The 14,461-nt window shown below is 43.5% G+C and overlaps 2 protein-coding genes across 3 annotated transcripts; both read left to right on the plus strand.

Moving 5' to 3' along the window:
• Positions 1–513: 513 nt before the first annotated feature.
• On the plus strand, positions 514–7,323 carry LOC105893174 (FH2 domain-containing protein 1-like). 2 transcript variants are annotated; one of them, XM_031571402.2, is made up of 12 exons: positions 514–757; positions 1,501–1,963; positions 2,144–2,205; positions 2,306–2,408; positions 2,602–2,687; positions 3,077–3,177; positions 3,386–3,456; positions 3,588–3,695; positions 3,991–4,061; positions 4,153–4,270; positions 4,652–4,816; positions 5,096–7,323. In XM_031571402.2, the coding sequence occupies exons 2-12, from the start codon at positions 1,640–1,642 to the stop codon at positions 6,398–6,400; spliced, it is 2,514 nt and encodes an 837-aa protein (XP_031427262.1). In that variant the 5' UTR covers positions 514–757; positions 1,501–1,639; the 3' UTR covers positions 6,401–7,323. The 2 variants fall into 2 exon arrangements, with proteins under 2 accessions (XP_031427262.1, XP_031427264.1); XM_031571404.2 differs by lacking the exons at positions 514–757; positions 1,501–1,963; positions 2,144–2,205; positions 2,306–2,408 and adding an exon at positions 2,452–2,516 and having other exon boundaries at positions 5,096–7,322.
• Positions 7,324–8,531: 1,208 nt separating this feature from the next.
• rhogc (ras homolog gene family, member Gc) lies at positions 8,532–13,407 on the plus strand. Its single transcript, XM_012819613.3, has 3 exons — positions 8,532–8,619; positions 9,388–9,440; positions 9,927–13,407. The coding sequence occupies exon 3, from the start codon at positions 9,963–9,965 to the stop codon at positions 10,536–10,538; it is 576 nt and encodes a 191-aa protein (XP_012675067.1). The 5' UTR covers positions 8,532–8,619; positions 9,388–9,440; positions 9,927–9,962; the 3' UTR covers positions 10,539–13,407.
• The last annotated feature ends 1,054 nt before the right edge of the window (positions 13,408–14,461 follow it).

The raw sequence follows: 14,461 nt of genomic DNA on the forward strand, positions 1-14,461 counted from the left end.
TAGTCCTTCTTACATATGGAAACAAGTAAAGATTATGCTTCATCCAGCTAATCTGTGCTCCACGATTTACAATTTCACACTGATTGTGGATTTTTGGGTGAAACCGGAACTTAATTAAGCAGGTTTTGGTTTCGTTGTCTGTAGCCTCTCAAATTGTTACCTACGTTGCTCTTGCTTGTTATGCAGCTCTGGCACAACGAAAGCAATTAAGTAAGATAGTGATGGGATACTTGGTTCAAATAACACATCTGCAAAACTTTCAGTACTTGCATACTTTCTTTCTTTTTTGGCACACGTTGCCCTATGAACGATGTAGAGTAGCCTAATGGAATGAAGTGATTTACACATTTCTCTCCATCGCAAGTAGGCCTGTGACTTCAGAACATACAGTAGCCAACTCTGTGAATAAGAATGCTGCATTTCTATAGATCGGTTTTTTTTTCAGTGTTAGATAAGGAATGATCATGTGTCTTTTCTGTAATTGGCGAACGTTAGATATTGATTGAAATTGATTGTTTTCGTCCCTTGGACATTTCGATCAGGGATTAAACTCCATGCATGGTACTGAGGGCGGGGAAGTTGGGTTACAGACAGGCGTCACTGCCTCACAGCCTACAGGCAGACAGTAGTTAACGGAATCAACGTATGTTGAAGTACTGTTGGGAGCAGGGATGATGGCTTCTTTGCCGAAACCCATTTTCCCCTATCCACATGGCTTTGTAAGCCGAATCATTCATTCGATGCCCGCGAACACAGTGTAAGTTTGTTTTTTTGTGTATCTAAAATGTGGTGATGATAACGTAAAGTTAGAAACTGGGAAAAAAAAGTATATAGGCTACTACTGTCGGTACATATTATTTGGCTGTACCTGCGACTGACAATTAATTTCAACATTTTGATAGTGCAGAGCGTTTTGTCTCCCCGTCTAGTGAACTGTTGCACAAGTTTCTCAACAATTGATTACAGTCTGCTTCACTCTGAATTTGGGTTGTAGGAGTTTAGCGTTTGTATGTCAGCTAAAAAGTGAATATGCCATGAAATTCTTAGTCTGAATGTTATAGTTTAAGGGACCGTCACATTGCCACGGTTGATGCGTTAGAAAAAAATACCCAGCACAACTCTTTGTGAATGATCGTAAGTGCGTGACGCTTGCGGGGCGTTTGGAAGTTCATAGCCAAAGGGTTTGTTTAGGAATTCTTTATCAGAGGGCTATAAACAGATCTATATATTGATGGAAAACACCCCTGTGTTAACAATAATAATTTTAACAGTAGTATCCAGTTTAGTGAAATCGGGAAAGCTATTGTCATCTTTTGTCTCACTGGTTAACATCAATTTCATGTTCATGATCGCAAAGGTCTATGCCTACGTGCATTGGCATAATACTTGTTTACAAATTTGCCTCAGGTGACTTGTGACTGTATCACATCAGTTCTGTTGTTAAAACAGATGCATGAAGACTGTAAAATTAAGGTCAAAATGTCATTCATTTGATCCTAGACATCCAGAAAATTGGACCAGGCAGGTTTCAGCTGTCTGCTGAGAGTGGGGTGGACCCTAGGCCAAAGGATAAAGACGGGACATCAGGCCTATCTGTTTATTTCCAGCTTCTACAGTGTCTGAATCCAGAAGAAATACAATGGATCAGAGGCCAGTTCTTCCTCCCCTACAGCATCCTCCTCCTCCTCCTCCTCCCCCACCTCCCCTGCCATCTTTCCTATCATCATCTCCCCTCGATTCCCCGAGATGTCCCAAACTACGGAAGCTGAACTGGGACCAGATCCCGAGGGAACGGGTGATGGGACGCAGGAGCGTGTGGACAGGTTCGGATGAGTTCCGCATCGACATGTCCTCCCTGGATGAACTCTTTGGACAGAAGATGAGCTTTCCCATAGGGAAGGGGAACAGGGTCAGGATTGGCAACCCCAAGGCCCTCACAACCTCCCAGAACACACCCGTGCGGGTCAGTAAGCTATGAGAAAGACTGAGAGCTAAATATGAATGGAGATATACTGATAACAGCTTTGTGTTTTTTACAATGACCACAATTGTGCAGCTCAAAATAGGGTTCTGGTATTAACTTCAATTTCTATTGTTTGTTCCTCCTGTGTCCCTTTATCTCTTCATCTGGGTGTCTTTGTAGGTATCTATCCTGGATGGAAAACGCAGCTTGAATATTGGGATATTTCTGCGACATTTCAAAAGGTTTGTCGGGCTAGCAGACCCCTTTTCCTCTAGCTTGTGATATTGTCTTGCATAATTCAGGACTAAGTGTTGATGGTGTGTCTTCCTCCCTGGCCTTAAGGTCTGTGCAGGAGATCATAGAGGATGTGAGACAAGGCCGGGGTCAGCGATATAGCAGTGAGAATCTAAATGAGCTCTGCAAGCTGCTGCCTGACACAGAGGAGGTACGTGACTGTGTGGATGTCCCATCCCATATCCTTCCTCTCATGCCTTGACCAACGTGAGGTGTTCTGTCGTATTTTTGTTTAAGTATGCTGCCAAGTATCCAGTGGGTAGGTTACAATTTTTGGGTGATGAGTGACATTTTGAGGTAATGTGATGCGTGTTGTTTAAAGAGAACTGTGTGCTTGTGTTTAGGAAAAACGTTTAAGGGCCTTTCAAGGACATCCCAGTCAGCTGGAGCTGCCAGATCTGTTCATGCTACTTCTGACCGAGGTTCCCAGGTACTGCAGAATGTTGGCTATGTCATCTGCCTCAAGTGATTGGTTATATAATGTCATGTTACTCATGTACTACTTGCTTCTGTTAGAGAAAATTTCAAAGAACAGTTAAGCAGAAAATCCAGTTTTACAGTTTCCTTCAATGTGGTGGATCAGTCATAGCTTGTCTGGTGTCCTCATTTTGAACCTCAATAGTTAATGCACCAAACAAGTTATGAGAGCCTAGGGCCAATCAATGAGCATCTTTTAATGTGCATGCCTCTCTGTCTCCATAATTCTTATGATTTTAACCATGCCTTTGTGGATTCACCTCCATTGGCGTACCAGTGAAGATGTATTGCTATGCTGTCTGTCTGTTCCCCCCACATTCTAATACTTACTCTCCCATACAGCTTACGACTGCGTCTTGAGGCTATGATTCTGAAAGAAGACTTTGAGCCTGCCGTCAGCTCTGTGTGCTTTTCAGCCCAGTGTTTGGTGAAAGCAGCGAAAGGTCAGTAAGCAACTGTGGATTAAATGACATTTAAAAGTCTCAGGGTCATGGACTTCTCTTCTGTATTCTGATGTTTACTGTCAGTGACATTTTGAGGACTTATGTTGCAGACAGACATTGATGTTTTGTTATCTCTTCTCTCTCTTTCTTTCTTTCTTTCTTTCTTTCTTTCTTTCTTTCTTTCTCTCTCTCTCTCTCTCTCTCTCAGAGTTGATAAACTGTGTTGAGTTGCACTCTATTCTACGACTGGTTCTCAAAGCTGGAAATTACATCAACGCCGTGAGTCCATAGATCACCCCCAATTTTCCATTACTGTAATTCAGTTTGCCCAAGTAATTTAAAGGTGAAAAACCTGCGTATGCCTAATTGTGCTGGCTTTCTAATTATCTTATTTCTTTTGCCATTGATAGGGAGGTTATGCCGGGAATGCTGCTGGGTTCCATATCGTTTCACTTGTCAAGCTGGCTGAGACCAAAACCAACAAACCAGGAATGAACCTGTTGCACTTCGTAGCCATGGTAAAATGGTTCCTTTGTCGGCATAAATACAAGCATGTTGTATAAACAAGATCACCACATCCATATGTTGTAACTCTCTGTGCAAAAATCTGTCTTGCTTTTGCATTCTGAATGGTGTTTCTTTTATACGTAGATCAATAGCGTGACATAACTGCTACATATGTCGAAAGTATGATCATTTTCTCAGCCACTGCAACTGTGCATTTATCTAAATCTGCTGTTCCTGAAATGGCTTGCATCACACGTCTGTGTTGTAATGGTGTAAATTGATGATTGTTGTTCTTGTTTGTTTCAGGAAGCCGTAAAGAAAGATCCATGCTTACCCTCATTTCAACACAAGATCAGCCATGTTGAATCAGCTGCCAGGTCAGCAGAGATATGGATATGGTAGACAGCTCTACATACTGTGTGAGTGGGTGTGTTTGTGTGTTTGTAATGCTTCTATCTTTTCCACCAGACTGTCTCAAGATGTAGTGACAGAGGATCTCTCCCAGTTGCAGAAACGGACTGCTGCTCTGCAAGATGCTGCTCAGGTTGAGGCTGATTTAAAGCAGCAGCATGAACTTTTTTTCCAGGTACTTAAATCACTACTCCAATATATACCCTCACAAAACACACCAACAGTGCCATAACTACAGTTGAATATGCACTCTGACTGCCGTACCAATCAGCCTGGCTCTTTGGAGTCAGGGCGGTACATGCTTTATTGTGGAGGCAATAACTGGGGTTCAATTTGCCAGTAGGAAAAAATCCAGAGGACCCTGTCTGGCTTTCACAAGCATGCTATCTATCTAGCAATAAAATGTAACTACGTCGTCACCCAGAGGAAATAAGTGCCCTTGGTGTTATTAGCCGGTTGTGCTCCCATTACCTCCGCACAAGGCCCCAGCAGTGCTATGCCAGGTGTTGAATGTGTTGGTTCTCAGCTAAGACTGTCCTCTTCCCTCTGGTTGCAGTGTGCGGAACAGAGGCTGAAGGAGGCTGAGGAAGAAGTGAAAGCTATGCTCAGTGCCCGGCAAACCCTGTTGGAATTCTTTTGTGAGGATGAAGTTACTTTTAAACTTGAGGAGGCCTGCAGCATTTTCCATTCCTTCCAACTGCGCTTTCACAGATCTGTGCAGGTAAACAATACAAAGATTAAAAAGTGTGTTTTGGGTTGTTTTTATTTGTGTGCACGTTTTTGTGTCTTTTGTGTGCGTGTCTTCATGTGTATGTGGGTGCGGGTGTGTGTGCATATTTGTGTTATGTTTGTTCAGGTTTTTATTACTGTGACAGTACTCAGGGTGCTTCTCCTGATCTGCAAAACTGATGTGATCATTCTCAACACAAGTATTAACACAAGTAAAACGCTGTTTTCACTTGGCTCTTTTTTTTGTTTTTTTTACTGTCGCCACTCACAGGAGAACAAGATGCGCGAACAGCAAGAGGAGAGGCGTGCAGAGCGGGAACTCGCGGAGATAGTGAGGGCAAAGGCCCAAGCCGGGAAACGGCGCTCCATCGCCTCCTGCACTGCCCTGGAGGCCCAGTGGGGGGGCAGTGAAACGCAAACGGACGCAAACGAGCTGGCCGCTACCCTGGAGGCGACTCTGATGAAGGGCCTGTGCCACACCTTCCACCGCCGCGCCCGAGGAGGCGCAAGCTCAGGCTCCCAGCCACGGCCTGCCTTAAGCAGCTTCGCCGAACAGATCTTAGAGGAGGCCGAGGCAGACTCGCTACAGAAGCCCAAGCAGAAGGCCAAGCATGGATCGCCAATGCTGTCATCCAGGACGATGCAGACCACAGCAGCCCAGTCTGCCACAGGCGAACAGAGACCCTCCTCAAGGGGCAAGGCCACACCAGCCTCTTCCCACATCAGGCCACGGCTTCAGGCCCAAGCGGCTCAGGCCGTGGAATGTCCGTGCCCCAGAGTAGGGGAGACTCACACTCTGGTGAGAGGCCTGTGCTCCTATAGGAGCCTGACCCTGCCTCCACCCAGAACACCACCCCTCAGCAGCAGGTGCTCACAGTGGAGGGAGAAGGAGGAGGCACAGGGGGCGAGACCAGCACAGGCACCTGGGATGGTCCCAGCAGCTGTGAGCGGAACCCAGAGAAGAAGCCTTCCCAGGAGATGTGGAATCACCCAGGGTAATAAGACCACCGGTCAAGCAAGCATCCAGTCAAGTCCCCTTTGTGCTACTCAGAAGACTGAGCCAGAGGATATAGGCAAAAAGGCGAACCCACTGCGCCGTCTCCTGGGGAGGGCAAAACCTGACAGAGAGAAGAGCAAGGAGAGAACGGTCGACAAGAAAGACAAGCAGCGGGAGAAAAAAGAAAAGGATAAAGAGAGAGAAAAGAAGAACAAGGAGAAGGAGGAGAAGAAAAATAGCAAAAAAGACAAAAAGGGCAAACCAAAGTGTACGACAGAAGACAAGACGGCGAGAGAAAAGCAGAGCTTGAGCACCAGTGACATGGTGGCGTCGGGTGGCTCTCCCACGGCCGTGTCCAGACCCCAGGCGACCCCGATGGCCGTTGCTCATGGGCACTGCCTACCTCGCATGCTTCAGAGCTCCATGTTTATCACGGCCCGGGCGCTGCGTTCTGCAGTCATCACGGCTGCTACTGCAGCCAAACGGGACAGCCGCAGCTCAACCCCCACAAAGGACTCGGGATCCCGCATTCCCTTGCCTGTGCCTGCCCGGGACATCTCGCAGACCCGGAAGATGTGAAACTAAGAGGGTGTGTGCTTCACCATTTTATTCTCATCTGATTAACAGACTGAACCAGTAAGAAAGATGTGCTTTGCTGAGGAAAATGTTGTTTACGTAAAGGTCAGGAGTATTGTGCCCTTAAACACCAAAAGCTGCCCTCGAACCATACAAATCTCAGATTGAGAACCCTGTCAGATTCAGACACGTGTCGTTTAGAAAGTTTAATGCTTTCCTCATTTTACTTGAGGACTTGGTGATCAACACTACCTCCCACTGACTTCGAAATCGTTGACATGGCCTTGTTTATTTGTATGTGTGTGTGCATGGTGTTCACAAATTGAAAATATTTTTTTTTCTCAATTTCTAATTGTAAAAACAATGCAAGAGTGTTGTTATTATGTTAATTGCAATGTTTATTAAATCAAAAGGACAACATTTCAGATGAAAACTAAAAGGTCACGTACAAAAAACAATAATCTGGAATATATGTGTGGTGAAAGATTTACAGTAATTAACTATGTAAATGAGAAGAGACAACATGTCTTGTTAACTGAGAGTTGAGTGAGTGAGAGAGAGAAATATATGGAACACACTGGGTGTGTTCCCAGCCTTGACTTTGAAGTGAGAGGCGTTGAGCCATTGAGTTGAGTTTTATGGAACAGTTACAAAAGATCAGAAAGTAGTAACACTCAGGAAGTTTGAGAAAGTTTGAGATGGCGGAAGAGATAGGGAGGAGAGAGGAAAGCCTGTCAAACTGGGTGGGGAACCTGATAGAAGGGAATAAAGAAGGTGGCTGAGAAGTTTGTTGTTGGAAGTGTTGCATCTTGATGTACAGTTACATTTTGCAAATGAAGACCGTACTGAAGAGATTGCCTTCAAAAAGCATAAACTAAATGTATTCCTACAATTATTTTGACATATTTGACCAAAATGGTTATTAAACTTGAAAAATTTTACTCTTGGCTCCAGACCTTTCAGTTTTTTCGCAATAATATAGACACGCACATGTACACGTGCAGATGAAACAGCAGTGTGAGCAGAAAATGAGCGTTTGAATGTGTGGTACCGATTGACTGACCTTTTCTGAAAGATGTCTGAAGCTTGTGACACTAGACAGAAAATGCCAACTTGGTTACACTTTCATGGAGACTGAGTATAAGGGTTGTCATGTCTTTAACAGTTTATTTGCAGAGAACGGGATCGTAATTCTTGAAATTTGCAGGATTTGCAAGATAAACAATTCAAAACTTCGATATCTTAAGCCGGATATTTCACAAAGCAACTAAACAAAACCCCTGGAGTACCTCCAGATCCTGTTATCCGGAACATGGACTTTGGTACAAATTGATTTGTTTTACTATTTGGATTTTGCTCAGTGCTGTTATCAGTAACAACAATTTGTGGAAATGTGATCAGGATTAATCAACTTTAGGTGGTGTGGTGTGCAACTCGACTCCTAACCTGGAGAATTATTAAACCCACCGCTGAGAGCTAACCATTATGGCCTTTAGCTTACACAAGCAAATCTTGTGCATTCACAAACAAACAACTTCTTCATTAATAAACGGCAACAGGTTTAGTTTACCCTGTGTATCAAACAGGATGGTCACAAACACTAATCGGTCAAAAATGCATGTATTAGTACCTATTTAGCATCAGTGCATTAGGCCTACTGCTCTTACCCTCCCCAAACCCATGTGATCAAGTAGAGTGCGAAAAGAGTCAGTGGAATTGTGGTTAATTTGGAGCAACTGAACTAATCTCACTGGGCCAGGGTGCACCAGCTCACCAGTAGTCAGATACTCAGAGAATGTTTCTTATATGATTATTAATATGAATTACTGAGCCACATCCACAAAACATCCCTTGGGGATTATAATGGACCAAAAAATGTACTTCAACTCAGTCCAGTTATTAAGCCTCCTGTCTATTTCCTTTCGAACCAGACCTGCTAACCAGTTAAAGGGACAACTATGGAATAATCAGCTGTCTAGCACTATATCAGTGGTAGTCTACCACACGGGTAAAAGCGATCCACTCCCCCTCTATTTGATGCTCTGGACAAAAACAGTTCTCACCCAAATTTCAACCCTCCTATCCCCGGTTTCAAGGTTTCTGGATGTATTGTTGAAACTACATTTTCCAGAATCCATTGTGAATGGGTGTGTTCTGAAGGAGTTCCCCGGATGTAACTATATTTCTGATATCGAGGGAGGGCGCGATTCCTGTGAAAGGCGGTGAGTTGATTTGTGTTCTTTATCCAGCTGTTTTTTAACTTTTTGTTTTGAGGTTATTGGATTACTTTACTATATTATGCGAATGTTTGCATTCGTCAGTAGCATTAATTTGAAGTTGTGAGTGTACTCGGATAGCCATAACACTCAGCAAGCAAAGAGCTAATTAGTTAGCCTACCGTTAGCTAGCTCGCATCCTCTTTGGGTGTTCCACACAAACTTCCCAGCAGAGGATCCTTGCTAATAGTTACGATTATGCCAGCTTCAGTGCTAGTATAGCTATCTAATGTCTTTAGGAAATATAAGCGACAACCGAGAATAGTTTTTCTTCACATCACCGAGTTAACTATGTACTGCAACTCCTAAAGATTTATGGTAAGTTAGCTGCTATGATGTTCATTGTTGGGAAGTAACGTTAATCATAGCGAGCTAGCTTACCTCAACGTAACAATAATTCGGTATACAATTTTTGCGAACAGAGTTTATTGAACACAACTAACCAACGCTTGGCTCTATTTACAAAGTCTAATTAAGTGCTCAATGTTGTTAAAGTTCCAGTATTCGCGACGTTACTTGGTCAGATAGCTTGTTAAGTTAGCGCGATAGCTACGCCACCTCCCTAACCACTTAGCGAGCTGTGATTTGCTTATGTTTTTGGCTGGGCACAGTCTTTTTTTCTTTTCTCTCAGATACAGTTGCCACTGTAAGGTTCAAGTGGTTTGTGATATGTCAGATGATTGTTAACTAATTGTCTGCCTATTTGTGATTCAGATTCTATCTACCACTATACTTACGTCTACACTAGAAGTTACCTACAAGTTATGGTAAGCTTGATTCAAAATGAATAAAGTCAGATAGCTACACAGTATGATTTTGTTAGCTGTTGACCTAATTGCCATCTGGCCAGTTGTGATGTCACTATCTTTGGAACATAGCGGGATGGTTGTATGTGAGCATAAGTTGGGTAACTGAAAATTTTTTAGACTCTAAGGTCCTGCGTTGAATCTGACCCAAGATATTGTCACTGCTATGTTCTTTTCGTACAGGCAGTGTTGCAGCTTGGATTGTTAGGTTTCTAAATGCTACCTGGATTACGTATATATTTGGCTATAGCTGTTTGAATCATTTTGTAAAGATGTTTTGTAAAGTCAGTGGACTATTTATAATTTCTTTCTTATCATGTCTTTTTTTGGTATTGTCATTTCTGTAGTAACTTGAACTTACACCAAAGTAATGGTGTCAACAACACTAACTTGTTGACTTGTTTAGGGAGCATTACAGATGATTTAACAGCTTGTCCTTACTTTCAGGTGCCTTAGGCAGCGTCACCCTTGGATGACGGCATTATGCAGACCATAAAGTGTGTGGTGGTGGGTGACGGCGCAGTGGGCAAAACATGCCTTCTTATCTCCTACACAACAAATGCCTTCCCAGAGGAGTACATCCCCACTGTGTTTGACAACTACAGCACACAAGCCAGCGTGGACGGCCGAGCGGTCAGCCTCAACCTGTGGGACACCGCAGGCCAAGAGGAATACGACCGGCTCCGCACGCTCTCCTACCCACAGACGCACGTCTTCATCATCTGCTTCTCCATCGGAAGCCCCTCGTCCCACGCCAACGTTCGGCACAAGTGGCACCCCGAGGTGTCTCACCACTGTCCCGGGGTGCCCGTGCTGCTGGTGGGCACCAAGCGTGATCTGCGCTCAGACCGCGAAGCGGTGGAAAAGCTGAAGGAGCAGGGTCTGGCCCCCACCACCCCGCAACAGGGCAGCGCACTGGCCAGGCACATCGGGGCGGTGAAGTACATGGAGTGCTCTGCTCTTCTCCAGGAGGGGGTCAGAGAAGTGTTTGCCGAGGCGGTCAGGGCCGTGCTCTACCCAGTGACCAAGAAGAACACCAAGAAGTGTGTGCTGTTATGACTGCTGTGTGAGTGATCTGATGTTCGTGTAAGGAACGGAGGAGTGTGTGTAACGGATGGAAGGATGATGATGTCATTGATGTGTATGTGTGTCTGTCCATTTCGACCGGAAAAAGACTGGAGGGTTAAGGTGGACATGATGGAAAAAAAAAAGCCTCTCCGTGCACCAAACCAAACTCGTACCACTAGACCGAACCGCATAGGGCTCCAGATGTGCCTGGAACTTGCTGAACTTCTTATGCCTTTTTTCCTTTGATCCACCTCTCCCTCTCTGAAGATTGATTTTGTTTTGTTGAGACAGTGTCCTGTGGAATTCTTGTTTTGCCTTAAACCCAGTGCCAAAGTGAAGTAATTTGCATTATAGCCATCTTCCAAACATTAAGTCAATTCACACTCCATACCCAGACAAAATGCCTTCTAGCTGGCCAGTTGCATTTTTGCAGAGATCTAACTGGGCCATTGTTCCATGATGTTGCCATGTTTTAGCCCTAGCTTTTGGGTATTTGGGCTAATGAGAAAAGCTGACAGCCATGTGCCTTTCAGAATGACCCCATGCTACTAAGTCCAGTGTGCATTTGGACACGCCTCTAAGCTTAAAATCAGGAATGTAAGCCTCAACACCCTTAGAGGGTTTCTGGGTATATTCTTCTCATGTATTATGTTTTCGTGAGTAATCGGATAATAGATTTTAAACAGCTCTTCTCTGATGAAGCCATCGACCCCAAGATGAAGCTTCTCTGCCAATCATGTGTATCTTTTCTCTCAGCCATTTCCATTCTTACTCACCTGTGCGCTCTCTCATGCATAGCTGAGCACAGCATCCAAACCATAGTGTCGATTAGCACAGACAGTAACAACTCTCTCTGCTTTGGAAAGAATTCAAAACATACTAACATGGGACTGGCTTACAGTGGCTGCTTATCAGTACATGCATAAAGCCAGAAATGAGCACTTGTGACTCCAGGCCTGTGCTGAAACATCCACATGGGCTCCGTCTATGGCATTTCCTGAGTAGGATGCATGTCTAACCACATGTTCTTCTCTCTGGAGAAGTATTCATTTCTGAAAGAAAATAGAATGCATCTTGACTACTTACCGTGTTTTATGTTACTTTTACGTTTGTTCAGATTCCTGCACAGTTCTGCTCTTTATGTATGTGATTTAACAGCTTTTCTTATCTGATCTGGGTACAGGGAAATCGTTGTCTGTGTTAATCGACACTACTAATATTAGGTATATGGAGATTAATGGGATACCCCAGTATTTCCAACCTAACGGAATAAAAGGTTAATTCTCCCCCAGTGAATTTGGATTTAGCTGGCATATTTGTGGTGTTCCACTGAAAACATCCACACGTTAAATCATCTCTTATAAATCTCTGTCGATGTTAATTTATTCCACAAAGAGCACAAGAGACCAAGCAACATCTGTGAGGTAATGGTTAGAGAGAACGGTCTGAGTAGACCAGGTTGTTTTCTTCTCATAGTAAACAAGTTATCTCAGCATCCGCCACAAGCCTCTGGTCGAGGGATGTCACTTGAATAACATTCTTCTGTTTACCCTGGCGATGGCCTTGTTTTTCCTGCTAGTGGTGCGGAGACATTCCACTTCATTCACAATTGTGAGAATCCATGCTGTTCCAAGGAGGCTGCTGTGTAGGCCTACTTGAGCTAAATCAGTGGGTCTACTCTCCCCTCACTCTCAATGAAGTGCTATTGGTGATTTAGCCTCTCTGATGTCCACTAATTGCCTTTTAGTTTTTTGGATGATGGCCTAAGAAAGTCCTTGCCTTATCATGTTTTTACCTTCTATTGTCCAACGGGCTAAAAAGCTTCTGCATACCATTGCTGCTCCGTCTTAAGCGGTCTAACGAGGAAAGGCAGAGTGGAGAAAACCATTTAACAAAGACACAAGTCAGGAAAGCAGGGAAATGCAGGCGTTGGCCCCCGTGCCAGGCTGCGCACATAGAGGGTCTTTTGAGCGTGGTGAATCTGTGCGTATGACTCAGGTCCAACTGTCTGTTATTGTAATCCTTGCATGGTAGCTTTCAGTGACAGACCGGAATGGTCATCTCTGGACTTTGAGAATCGCCTGCTGCCAGACAAAGTGACGAGTGACAGACAATGACAGGAGGAGACAGAAATATGCTGCTGGTTTTCTATTACATCAGCACTTATGGACTGAGTGGAGTAATTCATGTACGAGAGTACTTAGCAGTGATCCCACACATTTCCCCCTGAGCAAGAGAAAGGTGATGCGGCTGACGCCTCCCCCTATGAGTTCCGTTTCAAAGCAACCTATGTCACCAACAAAAATGAAATCTGAAGGTTAGGACTTTTGATGGTGTAATGGAGTTTACTCCAACATTTATAAGCCAAGTATAAATACATACAAAAGTGCAATTTTTACTTAGTATGTTTTTATGTGTATGTGTATGTTTTTGAAATTCACTGCCAAACCACACCTTGGACAAGAAGATAATGATATGTTGGATGTTGGATGGAGGAGAATTAAATGACACAATATTCCTGTTCCCACTTACAGCGCTACTGGTCACTACTTTAGATAATTGCCAACTTGACTCTAGATGTAATATTTGGACTAGCTGCACCAGAATTGTATACTTCAAACAACCTCATTTTTATATTTGGCCTTTTTATATGTGAAGGTAAAATTGTACTCAGAAGGTTTAACAATACAGGTACTTAATATTTAATCAGAAAATGTGTTTTGGATGTTTTTAATTCATTTACCTTTACCTTTTGTGCCACAGCAATTAAATGAGGTGTAGGAGGAGGCTATTTTCCATACTGGTTGTCAGGAGTGATGGCAAAACTCTTGCATGCCAATAAAATATATTTTAACGTAAATGGGTGTCTTCACTGCTAGTGAATAACACTAATCTACATGTATTCCCAGACTACTCTAACCGTATTCTAATTGCCAAGTACAGGACTTGGAAATGAGTTTGCAACTGGTATTTTAAATACTACTGGGAAATGTCACACCTTTTGAGTTCCTTAGAGATTTACCAAAAAGCAGTTAGTTATGTAGTGTTTACATGTATGTATAGTTTGGACACCTTAATGTGAGATATAGGACAGATATTGAATGAGAGAGCACTCATGATTTATGTTGTATTGGGCAATGCAGCTTTTGCACATTTTTTCCGTTTTTTCATTTTCTGAATAATAACAGAAGGCATTTATACACTCATAGAACCTCATAGAAGTGATAATTTGCAGTCTGTGACTAGGAACATGCTCCAATAAATCTCTGTCCCATTGGAGTCAGAGAGAGGAGTTAACAAAACACCTCTGAGACCTTAGCTATGCATGTCTTCAGTCCCCAATATCTTTAAACTAACTGCAATAGGATCTCCTTGCATATTTAATTGAGATGTATCAATGTTTCTGCCACTACAACACACAAACGTGGATGTAGTACACCACGGTATATTAAGAGGTGCTCAGTTTAAAACTCATGATTCTTGTACGAGAGTCCTCAGTGAAATCATTTCAGCCCAAAAAATGATTTGACATTTTACCACTCCCACACACTTGACACGTCGATCTTGGATTATCAAAATCGATCATCGAAATCCTCACCAAAGTAATTGCATGTGGCTCAGAAAGATGTTATTAGACATGTATTGTTTTGTACCTTATCTCATGGATAAAACTCCCCATGCACCAAGCCAGTCAACATAACTCCTCACAACTTAACACATATAAAATCCCCAAAATCAATAAAACTGGGCTACAGACAGCGCATGTTGTACCGTGAAGGAGTGCTCTTATGGATCTCGGGTACAGCATACGGCGTGTGTTGCGGCTGTCACCAGCCAGTTGGGCACTGTTGTGTATCCTGCCACCCTTGCTATCCCAACTAAAATCTGCATGCACCATGTCAGTCAACCATAAC

Source organism: Clupea harengus, chromosome 8 (genome assembly GCF_900700415.2).
Source record: "Clupea harengus chromosome 8, Ch_v2.0.2, whole genome shotgun sequence".
Classification (NCBI taxonomy): domain Eukaryota; kingdom Metazoa; phylum Chordata; class Actinopteri; order Clupeiformes; family Clupeidae; genus Clupea; species Clupea harengus.